The sequence below is a fragment of the Leuresthes tenuis genome, unplaced genomic scaffold, assembly GCF_036924035.1.
Source record: "Leuresthes tenuis unplaced genomic scaffold, fLeuTen1.0.hap1 SCAF_19, whole genome shotgun sequence".
Taxonomy (NCBI): Eukaryota; Metazoa; Chordata; class Actinopteri; order Atheriniformes; family Atherinopsidae; genus Leuresthes; species Leuresthes tenuis.
The window spans coordinates 6,435,702-6,449,801 of record NW_027325373.1 but is presented as its reverse complement, the minus strand read 5'-3'; the positions used below and the strand labels follow the sequence as shown (position 1 = coordinate 6,449,801).

Below are 14,100 nucleotides of genomic sequence, written 5' to 3'. Positions count from 1 at the left end.
CACCACTGATGTAACTTTCCTTTCCTTATCGGCAAGGGTCACTCACATGAGTGGGGAGTGCATGTTGTGTCGAGTTTTTATCACTGCATCTTTTCTACAATACAACACCAGACTGCTTCAATGATGTTACGGACGCTGTGTCGGACCGGCGGGGCCATTTTACAGGTACGTTTTCAAGTGTTGTCTTCGGCTTGTTAGCTCGCGTAACCACTCAGCTAGTGCGGTTGGTGTCTTTCAGCGTGCACCCGTGGATTAATAACACACCAAATGTCACTCAGCATCCTGACAAAAGAATGAATAAGTGTGCAACAAGTGAACGAGAGAGGCTCTTTCTTTGTCTCTATTGAAATATATTGACCAATAAAGCCAAAAAAACACGAACGAACAAACAAAAGCAAATATGAAGCAGATGACATATAACAGGGGAAATGTTAACTTTAACAAAAACTTTAGTCTAGACCTTAAAAAATAAAAGACCTGAGTTGTTTGTTTCAGAAGGACCAAAAATAATTATTTTACTGACAGATTACTATGCTTTATCTTCTTTTTTGTTTTAGCAAAACTACCACACACTTGACAAAACAATATCTGACCATATTATCTTATTTTCTTTCATTGTTATTGTTGTCTATTAACGAATTAGAAAGGAGAGTTACCTTCTAAATGTAATAGTACCTCATTTATGGCTACTAACATTTTTTTTAAAAAGTCCTGCTTTACAGTGAGAATTTTAAACCTGAAATGCCTTCATTCAACTGTAGAACGGTAATATTTCCCCTGCAGATAATTTCTGTATCCGTCTGATCCGATTTTGTCGTTCCTGAAGTTACTGACTGTTGTGACGTTTGTCTTTGTAGCAAACCCAACGGACTGCACCAAGGCTGTGGGTCACACCGGCCCAACAGCGATGGGCCTCCAGCCTGCCCATGAACACTGTGGTGCTGTTCGTGCCCCAACAGGAAGCGTGGGTGGTGGAGAGGATGGGTCGCTTTCACCGCATCTTAGAGCCGGTAACGCTTATTAGGTCCATTTTTGGTTCTATATTCACGTAGTGGGCAAACTATTAGAAATGTTGAGCAGCAGCACATTTACACAGAGCCCATATTCAGAAAAGATGAAAAGTTTTCTAAATGCAATAAAGATTCACATCAGTAACTTGATGACAGATTTGTACGAAGGGGAAAAGTACAAGGACTGCTACTTTCAGTGTCTGCTCTGAACAATGTCGTTGTATTTGAAAAAAATGTGAACAGAATTTGATGCCAGCAACACGCTCAAAAAAATAATAGTAATAATAGTTTTGAAAGACTGAAAAGTTATTGAAATGTTGAAGAAACACTGCTTTGGGAGATTCTCCAAACAGCAGATCTTTTAGGTATAAAAAGCATCTACCAATGTCTTAGTCTTTCCAAGCATTAAGGCCAAGGTAGGACCATGAAACGTTCAAGCCTTCGGGCAGCATCGGACGATCACTCAAACTGTTATCAAACAAGCCACATAGGCTCAAGAGTATCTTGGACAAACGGTTTCACTCGGTCTGCTGCTGAATCCAGAACTTATACCTGAAACTATATTACTCAAGGAGGAAGCCATATATCGGCTCTGCTGAATCCTCTGTGCACAAGCTCCTCCAAGATGGACAGAAAGACAGTGGATTTGTCTAACATAGTTAGATGAGTTCCTGTTTTCAGCTTAGCTTTTTAACAAATGACTCTTGTAAGATCACCCAGGCTGTTATAAGCGAGAAGAAGAAAAAAGCAGCGTCTGTGTTGGTATGTTGGTACATCGTGTGTGAAGGTGCCGCTGATGCAGAGATGTATATTGGAATATTGGTCAGACATCTGCCACCAAGTGAGGTCTGTGGTTATTTCAGCAGGATAATGCCAGACCTCATTCTGCATGACTCACAACAGAGCGTGTTTGCTTGCCTCACCTGCCTGTACTCCAGATCTGCGTCAGATTGAAAATGAACGGTTCATTATGAGGAAGAGACTCCGACGATGCCAATGGACTTTAAAGCAGATTAAATCTTGGGTTCGGCAAGAACTCCAACAATCGGTATCCTCAGCTCCCAAATTATCGAAAAATGGAAGGAAAAGAAGGGTGAAACGGGCCCATGTGTTGGTGGTATCAAACTCGTGATTTATGTATGTTTTCTCGATGCAACGACATTGGTCCCAACTGCTCATGGAAATGGAGTTTGTAGCTAAGTTACAAGCTGATCAATTTAAGAATTTTGTTGAAAGGAGCAATCACTTCTACACCATTCCTGTAACTGAGACATTGTAGTGGATCTTATCTCATAAACATCTGCTGACACTCACTATTTGATCTACTTTTTCTGTCTCTAGGGTTTAAACTTCCTTATCCCCTTACTTGATAAAATCCGCTATGTGCAAAGTCTCAAAGAAATTGTGATAGACGTCCCAGAGCAGTCTGCTGTATCCTTAGGTGAGTAATCTATTACCTTTTTTTTTTTTTTTTTAATTACATGCACACAAGGATGAAGATGACAGCCTCAATAATTTGCCCGATAGATGTACAGCTAATCCCACGACAGAGTATTAGGGCTGCGTGAAGGAAAAATATAAAGAGAGGAGGTCGTATATTATTTCCCCCTCAAATTTCCAGAGTAAGGTCAACTTCTGGAGAATAAAGTCAGTCTGTCTACAACAAAGTTGAAATGTCGAGAAAAAAGCATGGCTTTTCAAGATTAAAGTGGAGTCGCTCAGATTCAGTCAAACTAGCACAGGTTTTTCTGGGAACAAAGAAATTCTTTCTCTTTTAGCATGTTGGCACAGTCTGGTGCGAAGTGCTTGATCCATGCTTTAAAGAGACTGCGTGGAACATGGTCCGACCCGCCCTGGACAGTCACTTTTCTCCACTTTCCCCTCAGAGCTCGCTCAAACATACTGAGAAACGGCTTTTTCCTTTCAGGGAAGTTGACGCCTTCTGAAACCACCGGCTGTTTTTATTCAAGTGGCGAGTGGCGCTGTGAGGAAGGGTTGGTGAACAAAGTTTAGCTGTACTGTTTTGTCAGTTCAATGAGAAATACGAGTGGCCATTCTTTTCAAAGTAGCTCGACAAGAAAGTGGGAAGAAAGAGGGGGGTGACGTGCAGCAAAGGGCTCCAGGCCGAGACTCAAACCTGCGCCAGCCTCTGCACATGGGCCGCCTGCTCAATCAGATGTATCCACATGTGGAGTTGGTCACTGAAGTAATATTTTGACTTTGTTCTTGAAATGGGAAATTAGAAAATAAAATAAAAACTCCCCCCCCCTCTAAATGATTTATTTTTCTCTGAGTGATGTAAAACTTCATATAAGACTTGAATGGTGCAAAAAAAAAATCTGATCTAATTTCTTTGGGTGCTCAATTTTACAGATAATGTAACACTCCAGATTGATGGAGTGCTTTACTTAAGGATCCTTGACCCTTTTAAGGTATGTTGGCAGAACAGCTTTATTCTATTTTTTCCTCGCTTTGAACAGTAATACGTGTGCTTTTAAAGTCTCCTCCGTCCCTTCTCTCAGGCCAGCTACGGCGTCGAGGATCCAGAGTACGCAGTCACACAGCTGGCACAGACCACCATGCGCTCAGAGCTGGGCAAACTAACTCTGGACAAAGTGTTCCGGGTAAATACGAACTTCTGCTGCTTCTCGCACTCTTCTGTAGTCATGAACTGTTGTACTCATGTATGTATTCATTGCCAAGGAAAGGGAGTCCCTTAATTCCAACATCGTCCACTCCATCAACCAAGCTTCAGATGAGTGGGGAATCCGATGCCTCCGTTATGAAATCAAAGACATCCACGTTCCACCTCGGGTCAAAGAATCAATGCAGATGCAGGTGAGATAAATAAGATGACTTTAAAGAATACTTGTGAGTTTATTTGGGGTCAAGCATTGTATTTTACTCATAAAAAAAAGAATGTAGCTCTTCCCTCAATAGGCTTTATTGTAAATAAGAACTACAAAGAACAGAAAAAGCTATAATACATACCTTTTATTTCTTTCTGTGTAGGTGGAGGCTGAGCGTAAAAAGAGAGCCACGGTTCTGGAGTCTGAAGGGACAAGGGAGTCGGCCATTAATGTCGCTGAGGGTCGTAAACAAGCCCAGATCCTGGCCTCAGAGGGTCAAAAAGCAGAGCAGATCAATAAAGCAGCTGGTGGGTGCATTTAGACTCAGTTTCTCTGCTTAGAGACGTTTCCCACTGCCTTGCTTGTCTTGTGTGTGGATTAAAATGCTGAAATGACCCTGGTGATACCTTAGAGGCAACAGATTGCTGTGTTTCCTCCAGGTGAGGCCCAAGCAGTCGTAGCCAAAGCGGAGGCAAAAGCCAAGGCTATCCGTATGCTGTCTGAGGCTCTGACTGAGCAGGTACGCACTCTTTTCTTCTTTTCATTAGGACAACAGCAATCACACTTCTGTTTTTTAAATAAATTTTGATGTATTATTTAGTTTTTTTTTTGGTTTGTTTGTGCTGTACAGAATGGAAATGCAGCAGCTTCACTCAGTGTGGCCGAACAGTACGTGTCTGCTTTCTCCAACCTCGCCAAACAGTCCAACACCATCCTTCTGCCTTCTAACACCGGGGACATTAGTGGAATGGTCTCACAGGTTTGTACACGTGCGCGTGTGTGTTCACAGCGGCCACTGGATTAAGTACAGATCAGTAACACTTTTCAACTCGTTTCCCCACCACACAGGCTATGAGCATTTACAGTACGCTGGCAAAGACGAGCCCCGGTTTGGCACCGGGGGGGGCGGAGGAGAAAGGCGGGCAACTTGAAGACCAGTCGGGATCACCCGAAGAACAGAGGACTCAGTGATGAACTCCGAAAAATAAATGACACAGAACCAGATGAAGCAGTTTAAGTTATGAGATTAGAAGCATCGCCACGTGAGCAGTGTTCACAAACCATCTCCTGACAGGATGAAAAGGAAAAGTGGCTCCGATGTCTCGCCATGGAGCCCCGGGGAAAACACTTTTGTTAAAGGATCATCACTGAATGTTGTCAATGTGCAGTTATTGTCTAAGTTAACGCTGAGCCAGCGACTCTGACAGGTCCGCCCAGACATGGATGCAAATACTATGCTGTCCTGACCTACTTCTTATGCCCATTTTTTATGTCTTTGTGATATGTATAACCACATATACCCTTCAGTCACTCAGCCTAAAGTTGAAGTGAAACATCAGATTGTGTTTACTGTGTTTTTCCTCCTTTTCCAATCAGTTTTTCAAGGCTGGTCCAAATAATTCCTCTTCAGTTTTCATGTTGGCTCAGGGAAGCTGTCCAATTTCTATTTCTTTTCTTCTTTTTTTTTTTTTTTTTTGCAGTGATAACTCATCATCTACATTCTACATCAGTGGGACCAGACTTTGAGTCAGAGCATGATCTCCCCCATAAAAGGTTTAGATAGCATCGGCTTTATGTTTACCATGTTAAAGTGTTTCAAAGAATGATCTCACTATCTCAACAAGTAGGTCATGCTTGGTCAGATTACTTTAAGATGTAGTCTGCTACGGAGTTGCATGACATTTTGCATTAAAAGTACACCCTGCACTTAAAAAGAAAAATAAAATGCCATAACAGAATATAGAGTTTCTTAAGTATATTTCTGTAAAATTGTTTAACATACTTTTTTTGACGACTAAGAATATACCATTGGGCAGGTCAGATTACCCTCAACAGTCGGGGCACAAACTGTGAATTTGAGGTTCTACAACATGTGGCATGTTTTTTTTGGTTTTATATGCAAAGACCAGGTAGAGGGGTAAGTTCCAGTCAACAAGGTAAAATATAACAGTCTGTGATGACGTCACCATTTTCCCATAATTATTCTATTATTATTTTCTTTTTATCTGATTACTTTACCCCAGTTATAATTTTAAGCAGTTATAACTTAACCCTTGTATTCAGAGTCAGCTCTTTGCTCAAAAGTTCATATCCTCTGGGTCTTTGTCTTCACCTCTGATGTCTTACAAAGTATATTTATTAAGCTGAATGAGTCTGCTAAAGCAGTAGTACTTAAAAAAATAATAAATCTTTGGTGGAAATTTTACATTACAGCCTGGAACTGGCACTTCTGAGCCTGTGCCCATGGAGGGTCAGGAAGTAACGATACATGTTGTAAAGCGCTTGCTTAAAAACATACTTAAGGGTTTGGTAAGTGTTGACCGCCAAAAGGTCACCAAAATCATATTTTGAAAACTTCGTTATAAACGAGTCATTCATTGACCATAAAATAAAAGGTTAATCGGACTGGCCTGGATGTCTGTAATTGCATTTCATTTGGCTACTATAGTCTTTAATTAGTTTGGGCATTAAAGAAAAAGAAATCCTTCTTTTCCACGTGTTTAGAACATGGGTAATGGATATTATGGTGTTGGAATACCGTTTGGCTTTCTGGATCAATGAAATGGTGAAAGGGTGACACACCTCTACCTATATTATTTCTATTTTAGCCAACCATGTTACCTTACAGGCATAAACAGCTGCGACGCCTATCTTCATTAAATCACTTATTCAGTGTGAACAATGAAATAACTATATCTTTAAGCTATGTGCGTTAGAAATGTATCACAACAGTTTGTCATTCTCTTTAACGCCTTATAACAGTGTGCACCTGAAAGTTTAAGCTCTGGGCGGAAAAGATTAACTTTCAGGTGTTACGAAAAAATATGTCCGTCACGAATTTCCGCCGGGTTGCTTATATGCTGAAGTTCCTGCCTGTCACCGACCGTGTAATCTCATTGTACCAGTCCCAATGAAGGTGAATGTGCCTCCTCTGTTTACCTGACACACCTGCAGTGCCGTGTTGTTAACACACACATTCGCGTCAGCCCTCCGACCTAGAGAGGACGAAAACCCAACAGCCACAAGGTCAGTGTGAAAAGCGAGGTAAGGTAGCCTCTGCTAACGGCGTTAACTTACTATCGTTTCTTTCTCCTGATATTAGCTAGTTTTATCTGTGTATGTCAATGCCGTGCGCCGGGTCTGTAGGTGTACGTGGACGTTAAACTTTATGTTTAGTTACTCGTTACCAGTGTTAGTTTCTGCTACTGCATGTGTCCCTGACAAGACACCTGCTTCTTTGACTTTTTTTTAACGTGATGCAGTGTGTCTAAATATCACCTTAACTGCTATTACCTGTGCGTTTAGGATGAAGGGGCTGCCAGTGCTGTCCTTGCTCCTCTGGATGTGTGCGGTGTACCTTGTGGGCATCTACCTCTTCGTGGGTGGGTTCCTGCTGGTAAGGCTGGAGGTGAACAGGACCAGCACTTGCGGAGACGTGTTGGAGCCCGGAGAGGAGCCAGTGGATTTCTGCCGCGCCCAGCCCCGATTCCGTCGGGCTGTCATCCTGATCATCGACGCCTTGAAGATTGACTTCGCCCGCTTTGACCCCAGTAAAACGGCTCCACGACCTTATGAGAACAAGCTAACTGTGCTTGAGGAGATCGTCTCGTCGAGGCCTTCCCAAAGCCGTTTGTACCCTTTCCGTGCTGACCCTCCTACGACCACCATGCAGAGGATCAAGGGTTTCACGACTGGATCTTTGCCGACCTTTGTGGATGTAGGTAATAACTTTGCATCCAGTGCCATTTTGGAGGACAACCTTATCCACCAGCTTGGGCAAATGGGTGAGTTTGTACACAGTCATTTCTATGTAATGCTGTTTTCCAGCCCACATATTGCTCAATGAATTGACAGCCTTTCTGTTCTCTTCCTTTGTGTTCTTTTAAAATGAATGTATCCCTGCACAGGCAAACGAGTGGTGTTCATGGGTGATGACACTTGGGAAAGTCTTTTTCCCAAGAAGTTCTACCGCTCTCTGCCCTTCCCTTCTTTCAATGTTAAGGACCTGCACACTGTTGATAATGGGATACTGCAGCACCTCTACACGACTAGTATGCATTAACCATGAGAGCCTCATTTAAACATGTGTTGTGTGCTGCTTTGGCTTTCATGCCTCAGTTGTTCTTTTGTTTAATTTCTCTCTGTGTGTCTGTCCGTTGGTTTTAACAGTGGTGGGGGGCGACTGGGATGTCCTGGTTGCTCATTTTCTTGGGGTGGATCACTGTGGTCACAGGTTTGGCCCTGACCACCCGGCCATGGCCGACAAGCTCACTCAGATGAACGGAGTCATCAGGTCAGGCAATAATGCAGCTGCTAAACATTTGTTTCACTGCATCCCTCAGCTGTAGATATTACATGCTGACTTGGATTTTCACAGAAAGCAATGAAATTTAACGTGCATCGGTAGATCTTGTGTAAAGATTGGTGTTTAATTGTTACCTTTGGCTAGGATGCTTCCATATGGTTAAGATGTGCAATTTTGCATTAATACACGGCAAGCCATGGCTTTTACAGGGAGGAAATGGTTGGAACCCAAATTACTGACGTTAATCTCTCTTCACATATTTGCTTTTTCCTGCCAGGTCTGTGATTGACCGTTTGCAGAATGACACCCTCTTGGTGGTGATGGGAGATCATGGCATGACGGACACTGGAGATCATGGTGGAGAGAGTCAGAAGGAGACCGACGCTGCCCTCTTCCTTTACAGTCCTTCTCCCATCTTTCCTGGGCCCCCGTCTCAGGTGGGTAGAGAGGCTGCGAGAGAGGGGTGATCAACAACGATCAAAGCATGTGTCAGCAGGATGAAGTTCTATTTCGAATAGGATCAATAGAAATGCATGGACTTTAATAGGACATATTAAGACAGTAGTCAGTGGTGTAATGCTGTCTAGGCAAAAAAAAAATCTCTAGACTCGCGTTGTTTAAAGACAAAAGTAAAGAATGACTAAATGCATTTTAGTGAGCCAGTGTCCACTGTAAAAAGTCATGTAGTCATTTTATAGATCTAAGTTGTTCTATTTTATTCATGTTCAGTGACACTCTCACTGGTAGAATGAAACCTTGTTGTCAGAGAGGAGAACATAATGTGGAACTCCGACCCATCAGTTTATTCTAGTGATGTGGGGGGAAAATTTGCATAAGAATTCCAGATTCCTGTTTTTTGAAATTCAGAATTGATCCACAATTTTAAAAAATATTATATGATATTATATTCTGAAAATATTGAATGACCTAATTAGTTAATTAGCTAAAATTGACTTTCCCCATTTTCGTTTTTCCAGAACGATCCAGATGTGGTGCCCCAGACAGACCTGGTACCCACCCTGGCTCTGCTGCTCGGCATTCCAATCCCGTACAGCAGCGTGGGACAGGTCCTCTTGCCTTTATTCCGTCCACGTGAGGCAGAAGATGCAGTTGGAGGTCTCAGCCAGCTGGAGGCACTGTGGATCAATGTAAAACAGGTAGTCACCTCAGTGAGAATTAGCACAACACTCATTTTTTAAATTGCATTTTTTTTTCTTTTAATCTTTCCATACAGACACGGTTTTATTCTCAACATATCCTGAGGCATGTTCAGGAATTATATATTTTTTTCTTTATATTCAATTTTACCTCCATTTCTGAAGGTCAACCGTTTCCTGGAGACATATTCTGGAATGGCCAAAGACATCGCACCAGAGAGCCTCTCTCAGCTGAAGGATGAATTTGCCCACATCTCCTCTGAGTACCTCAGCACTGTTAGAGAGGCTCGGTCACCCTCCCCACAACTGGCTTCTTCACTACAAGCCTACCTCACCTCTGTCAGGGACACCTGCAGAGCCACCTGGGCCCGATTCAATCCACTTAAGATGGCAGCGGGTTTAGCCATCTTGGCATTTGCGTGTCTGATGTGTTTTGTCCTGTCTGAGTTGTCCCTGGCGCTGATCAAGGAGAATGGAGCAGGACTGAAGGCTCTGGCTGTTGTGGCACTGACAGCAGGGATCAGTGTGGCAGCTGCTCAGCTGTTCACACAGGGATACATTGAGGCAACGTGGTGCCTGGCAGCAAGCGCCTTCAGCTCTGAACTTTTCTTCTTCTGGACAGCACGTCGCCTCAATACGCCTGCTGTGTCAAAGAACGGAACTAAAGCTCCAAAGTGTGTCAGGTGGCTGACCCCACGTCGCCTCCTTGTCCCTCCTCTTGTGGTGCCGCTCCTTCGCTGTGTCTCCCTGCTCTCAGATAGCTATGTGATCGCTGAGGGCCGGGTTGTTACCTTTCTGGTGTTCTCTCTGGCCCTCTACATTCCTATACATCTCAACTGGGATGGCTTACTTCTTCCCCCCAGCCACGACCCTCTGAAGACTGCTGGGCTACTGCCTTCACCAGCTTTGTCCCCATCAACAGTGAGAAAAGAAAGTAGCACCCTACTAGCCTGCTTTGGACTCTTTATTTGCAGCATGTACCTCTCCCTCTCCTTCCATGGCTGTCGAGAAGAGCAGGGCTTCTGCCAGCCATCCCCGTTCCTTTCTCCACTTTCGCGGTTGCAGGACAGCCAGATAAAGAATCTGCACTACATCCTCTCCATTGTCTCTCTTGGCATTTTTACATATCTGCTGAGACAGTGCCTGTGCCACTACGGTAATCTCAACTCCTCAGGTGGGACTGTGTTCACAGCCCGCTGGATCCTACCACTGCTTTCTGTGTGTCTGGGGCTGCACTGGGCTGTCAGTGCCACCCCAGAGGACAGCTTCCGGAATCTGGCAGAGCTGCTCCGACTGGCACAGCTGGCCCTCCCGAGGGCCGCCTTCTGCCTCCTGGGACTGGGGCTGTGTCTGATTTGGCTGGATCCTCTCACAGTGTTTGTGAAGACCAGAGCAGCAGCCTCAGCCAGAAGTTCGCATCTACCTCCACCCCGCTATCGCGCCAGCACCGGCATCAGCCCCCAAGCCGAGCTACACCATCTGATTCCCCAGATCTACCAACGCATGCGTCGTTCTTTGGAGGATGGCGAGCTGAGCGGAGGCAGTGAGGTGGACAACAGGCCCGCTGTGGAGGCCTACGGACTGGGAACAGTCTACTCAGCCCCTGTGCTGTTGTTTTGTGGCATGCTGGGAATTGGACTGCTGCTGCTGCACCCAGAGGGCATGGCTGTGTCTTTCCTCCTGCTGCTTCTGGAAATGGGAGCTGTTTTGTATATTCATGCCTCCTCCGTAACCCTTAGTGGGCTGAATGGAGCTTACTCGGGTAAGATTTTCAGAATCACACGCATTCTTTTTGACTCATGACAGGTAATGTGTCCATGTTAGAAACAAGGTTTCTCTGCTCACCCACCTCTCACATCTCCCTCAGGTGGTTTTAATGTGCCCTGGACCCCAGTAGTGCTGTGGTCTCTGGCTGCCACCCAGTTCTTTCATGCCACTGGTCACCTGCCCACTTTCCCCTCTATCCAGTGGTCTGCTGCTTTTGTGGGGTTCCCTAATGGGCACACTGGCACTGCATTACCTGCCTCGCTGGTTACTCTCAACACCTTTGCCTCACACATCCTATTTGCAGGTAGATCTATAAAAGCAAATATTTTTTTTATTTTGAATTGTCTCCCTGGTGCATGCAGTGAACAGCTACCTGATTTCTGTCTTTGTCTTTGTCAGTGAGTTGTCCGCTGTTGCTGTTTTGGCCTCTGGTGTGTGAGGCGCGTGGGAGCAGAGGAGGACGAGCTGGTGGGGAGGAGGGGGAGGATGCTGTGATGGAGATGAGACTGAGAGAAAACCCCCAACAGTTCAGCTCTGCTCTTCTGCAGCTCTCAACACGCTACCTCTTTATTCTCGGAGCACAGGTTTGCTCATCAATATAAATCGCAACATTTAGAGAAGGAGAATATGAGCCAGGAGTAAATACTTTCACAATGGCGTTGCGTTCTGTTTCTGTTGCTTTTTCCCTCCTCCTTTTCCATTTTTATTTGACTCGGTTATGCTTTTAAATGTGCATCAGTATCACGACACACTCTGCTTTCCTCATAGGTTTTTTCTTCAGTCTGTGCAGCTGCTATCCTCAGGAGACACCTAATGGTGTGGAAGGTTTTTGCACCCAAGTAAGTGTCTGAATGGATTTTCCATCTCACACAACCTCACTGACAGAATAGACTTTTCAGTGAATGAACCTCAGGGAAAGTGGGTCTTGTTGTCTCCTATGCTTTGTTTTTTATGTTATTGTGCAGGTTATCTCACAATGAGTGACTTTTTTTTTTTTTTTTAAAACCTAAACTGAAACTCTTGTTCTTTTTTCCTGTTTAAGCTTTGAAAGAGTTGTTGGGACGTGTTTGGGATTGTTCACACTTTTAACCGTCTTCTGTGCCATCCTTACAGGTTAATGTTTGAGGCCTCGGGGTTCCTGATGAGCAGCATGTTCCTGCTGATTGGAGTGACGTTGGTGCTGAGAGTCGATGTCGCTGTTGGTCACTGGTTTAAAAGACTTGTCCCTGATGCATCCAGGTAGCAGCGGTGCTGCTGCTTTAACACCGGAGTCCACCAGAGCTCACTGTGCCACAGAGAAAACTTACATGGATGGCGACGGGAATGATCCTCACAAAAACAACAAACATTGCCATCAATAATGAGAACCACCCCCCACAGACATTTCACGTGGAGTTTTCTTAACTGAGAAGTCTTGCCAGCTGTGTTGTGTATTACTGGCATTGAGGGACTTTAGGATGTCAAATCTTGGGCTGACCAAGCACATAGATTTTTTTAATATTTTTACATTAAACTGCCACTCAAAGGGTAAAGCCTTTTAAAGGTCTTTGTTGCATGAATTACATGTGAGCAGCTTTCCCTGATTGTTTCTCATGTTTTCTAGGTTACGGATGAAACCTCCCAAGCCAGTCAGTTTTGCAGGTGGTTATCAGTGAAGAAGTCAAAACGCTTCAAACTATACAGTGCCAGCCAAAGTTTGGACACATTTAAGCAGTCGACCTTTTGACTGGCACTGCGCGTCCAGTTTACAAACTTACTCGCCTGCCACAGTGATTTAAAAACCTCAACGTTTAAAGAAACGTCGCCTTTAATCTTTGAGGGCTTTCTCCACTTTGTAGCCGAAGCTGAATGTAAATTTACGTTCAACACAGCGGCTCGCTTTAAAGGTCCAAGTCATCTTTGAAATGAAGTCTGTCGGACAAAGAAGAGGGGAAAAAAGCAGAAGGAACATTTACACACGGTGTTTTTGGCATTAACGAGCAGTTGGATATCCAATGTGTGGTTGCAGAGCCCGAATCTGTCCGACGATACAAGTTGACCACTAAAGCTAACCTACCAGCCAATGTTTGGAGCTACTTCATCATCAATTTGCAAGCAAGTGTTCTCAATTTGGTGAAATCCATCCAAGTGCTTTACTGTCTGTCTGTCATGTGTCTGCTGGAGAAACTTCTGAAATCCTTTTTTTTGTATGTTTTGTATTCTTAAATACATTGAAATAACCAGCATGTCTGGTGACTGCCAACTAATATTACTGCATAGCTATTAATGATTTTACACAGCGCAGGTACGTAATATGTCAGTCTTTATTTTTCGTAGGGTTTTGTTTCTTAACTCTAACGCATAGCAATGATTAAACCTTTTTTAATCACTGGTTAGATTTTTTTTTTTCTTTCATCTTAAGTCAGGCTTTCCTTTGCCCTCAGAATAGGTGCCTAACTTTAACAAATGCCTTTTTCATTTTTTCTTTTGGGTCTGCAGTGTTATTAAGTTGATGGGCTAATTAAATCAAGGGTATTCAGGAACGCATTTAGTTGATTTATTTCTGCTGGACATCTGGGTCGGCATCTGCTCAAAGATCTGTTACTGCACTGCAGCTGTAGTCAGCAGCTCCAGCTCATTAGCTAATGCATGATATTGAAGAGATGTTAAGCTCAGGTTCCTCAGGCTGCTGTATGGGAGGGATCAGTCGTTAAGGGTGGCTGACGTAGTGATGAAGGGACACATTTGTTTTGCAATGTTTGATATGTAAATAACTGGTTGATTAATGATTTTACATTTTGTGAAAACTGTAATAAAACTTTTCTACATCATGTCTCGGCCTGTCAATAATTCCGCGCGTATGGCTTGGAAGCGGGGCGACGCCGCGGTGGAGTTGGCACTGCTGCCTCACAGCAAGAAGGTTCCTGATTTGAATTCCGCCTGCGGTCTTTCTTTGTTGAGTTTGAGTGTTCTCACTATGCATGTAAGGTCCTGCAATAGACTGGGAACACGGTATGGGAAATGGATGGATT

The 14,100-nt window shown here is 43.9% G+C and overlaps 2 protein-coding genes across 3 annotated transcripts; both read left to right on the top strand.

Annotated features, from left to right (window-relative positions):
* Positions 1-6,257, top strand: LOC140277148 (stomatin-like protein 2, mitochondrial). Its single transcript, XM_072372065.1, has 10 exons — positions 1-165; positions 858-1,010; positions 2,352-2,451; positions 3,384-3,442; positions 3,533-3,634; positions 3,714-3,848; positions 4,023-4,167; positions 4,300-4,379; positions 4,491-4,619; positions 4,709-6,257. The coding sequence occupies exons 1-10, from the start codon at positions 121-123 to the stop codon at positions 4,829-4,831; spliced, it is 1,071 nt and encodes a 356-aa protein (XP_072228166.1). The 5' UTR covers positions 1-120; the 3' UTR covers positions 4,832-6,257.
* A 447-nt stretch (positions 6,258-6,704) lies between these two features.
* Positions 6,705-13,899, top strand: pigo (phosphatidylinositol glycan anchor biosynthesis, class O). Of its 2 annotated transcripts, none has more exons than XM_072371856.1 (11): positions 6,705-6,886; positions 7,166-7,644; positions 7,768-7,911; positions 8,030-8,153; positions 8,443-8,602; positions 9,143-9,322; positions 9,488-11,084; positions 11,190-11,393; positions 11,489-11,673; positions 11,858-11,928; positions 12,203-13,899. In XM_072371856.1, exons 2-11 carry the CDS (start codon positions 7,167-7,169, stop codon positions 12,330-12,332), a joined length of 3,273 nt encoding a protein of 1,090 aa, XP_072227957.1. In that variant the 5' UTR covers positions 6,705-6,886; position 7,166; the 3' UTR covers positions 12,333-13,899. The 2 variants fall into 2 exon arrangements, with proteins under 2 accessions (XP_072227957.1, XP_072227958.1); XM_072371857.1 differs by having other exon boundaries at positions 6,705-6,904.
* Positions 13,900-14,100: the final 201 nt, after the last annotated feature.

What these genes read in the sequence shown, in the direction of transcription:
- pigo (XM_072371856.1), top strand. Translation starts at nt 7,167, where the DNA reads ATGAAGGGGCTGCCAGTGCTGTCCTTGCTCCTCTGGATGTGTGCGGTG. An exon ending in TTCCTGGGCCCCCGTCTCAG is followed by an intron (nt 8,603 to 9,142) that starts GTGGGTAGAGAG and finishes TCGTTTTTCCAG; the next exon opens with AACGATCCAGATGTGGTGCC. An exon ending in TCTTTATTCTCGGAGCACAG is followed by an intron (nt 11,674 to 11,857) that starts GTTTGCTCATCA and finishes CTTTCCTCATAG; the next exon opens with GTTTTTTCTTCAGTCTGTGC.
- LOC140277148 (XM_072372065.1), top strand. Translation starts at nt 121, where the DNA reads ATGATGTTACGGACGCTGTGTCGGACCGGCGGGGCCATTTTACAG. An exon ending in GGATCCTTGACCCTTTTAAG is followed by an intron (nt 3,443 to 3,532) that starts GTATGTTGGCAG and finishes CCCTTCTCTCAG; the next exon opens with GCCAGCTACGGCGTCGAGGA. An exon ending in CTGAGGCTCTGACTGAGCAG is followed by an intron (nt 4,380 to 4,490) that starts GTACGCACTCTT and finishes TGTGCTGTACAG; the next exon opens with AATGGAAATGCAGCAGCTTC.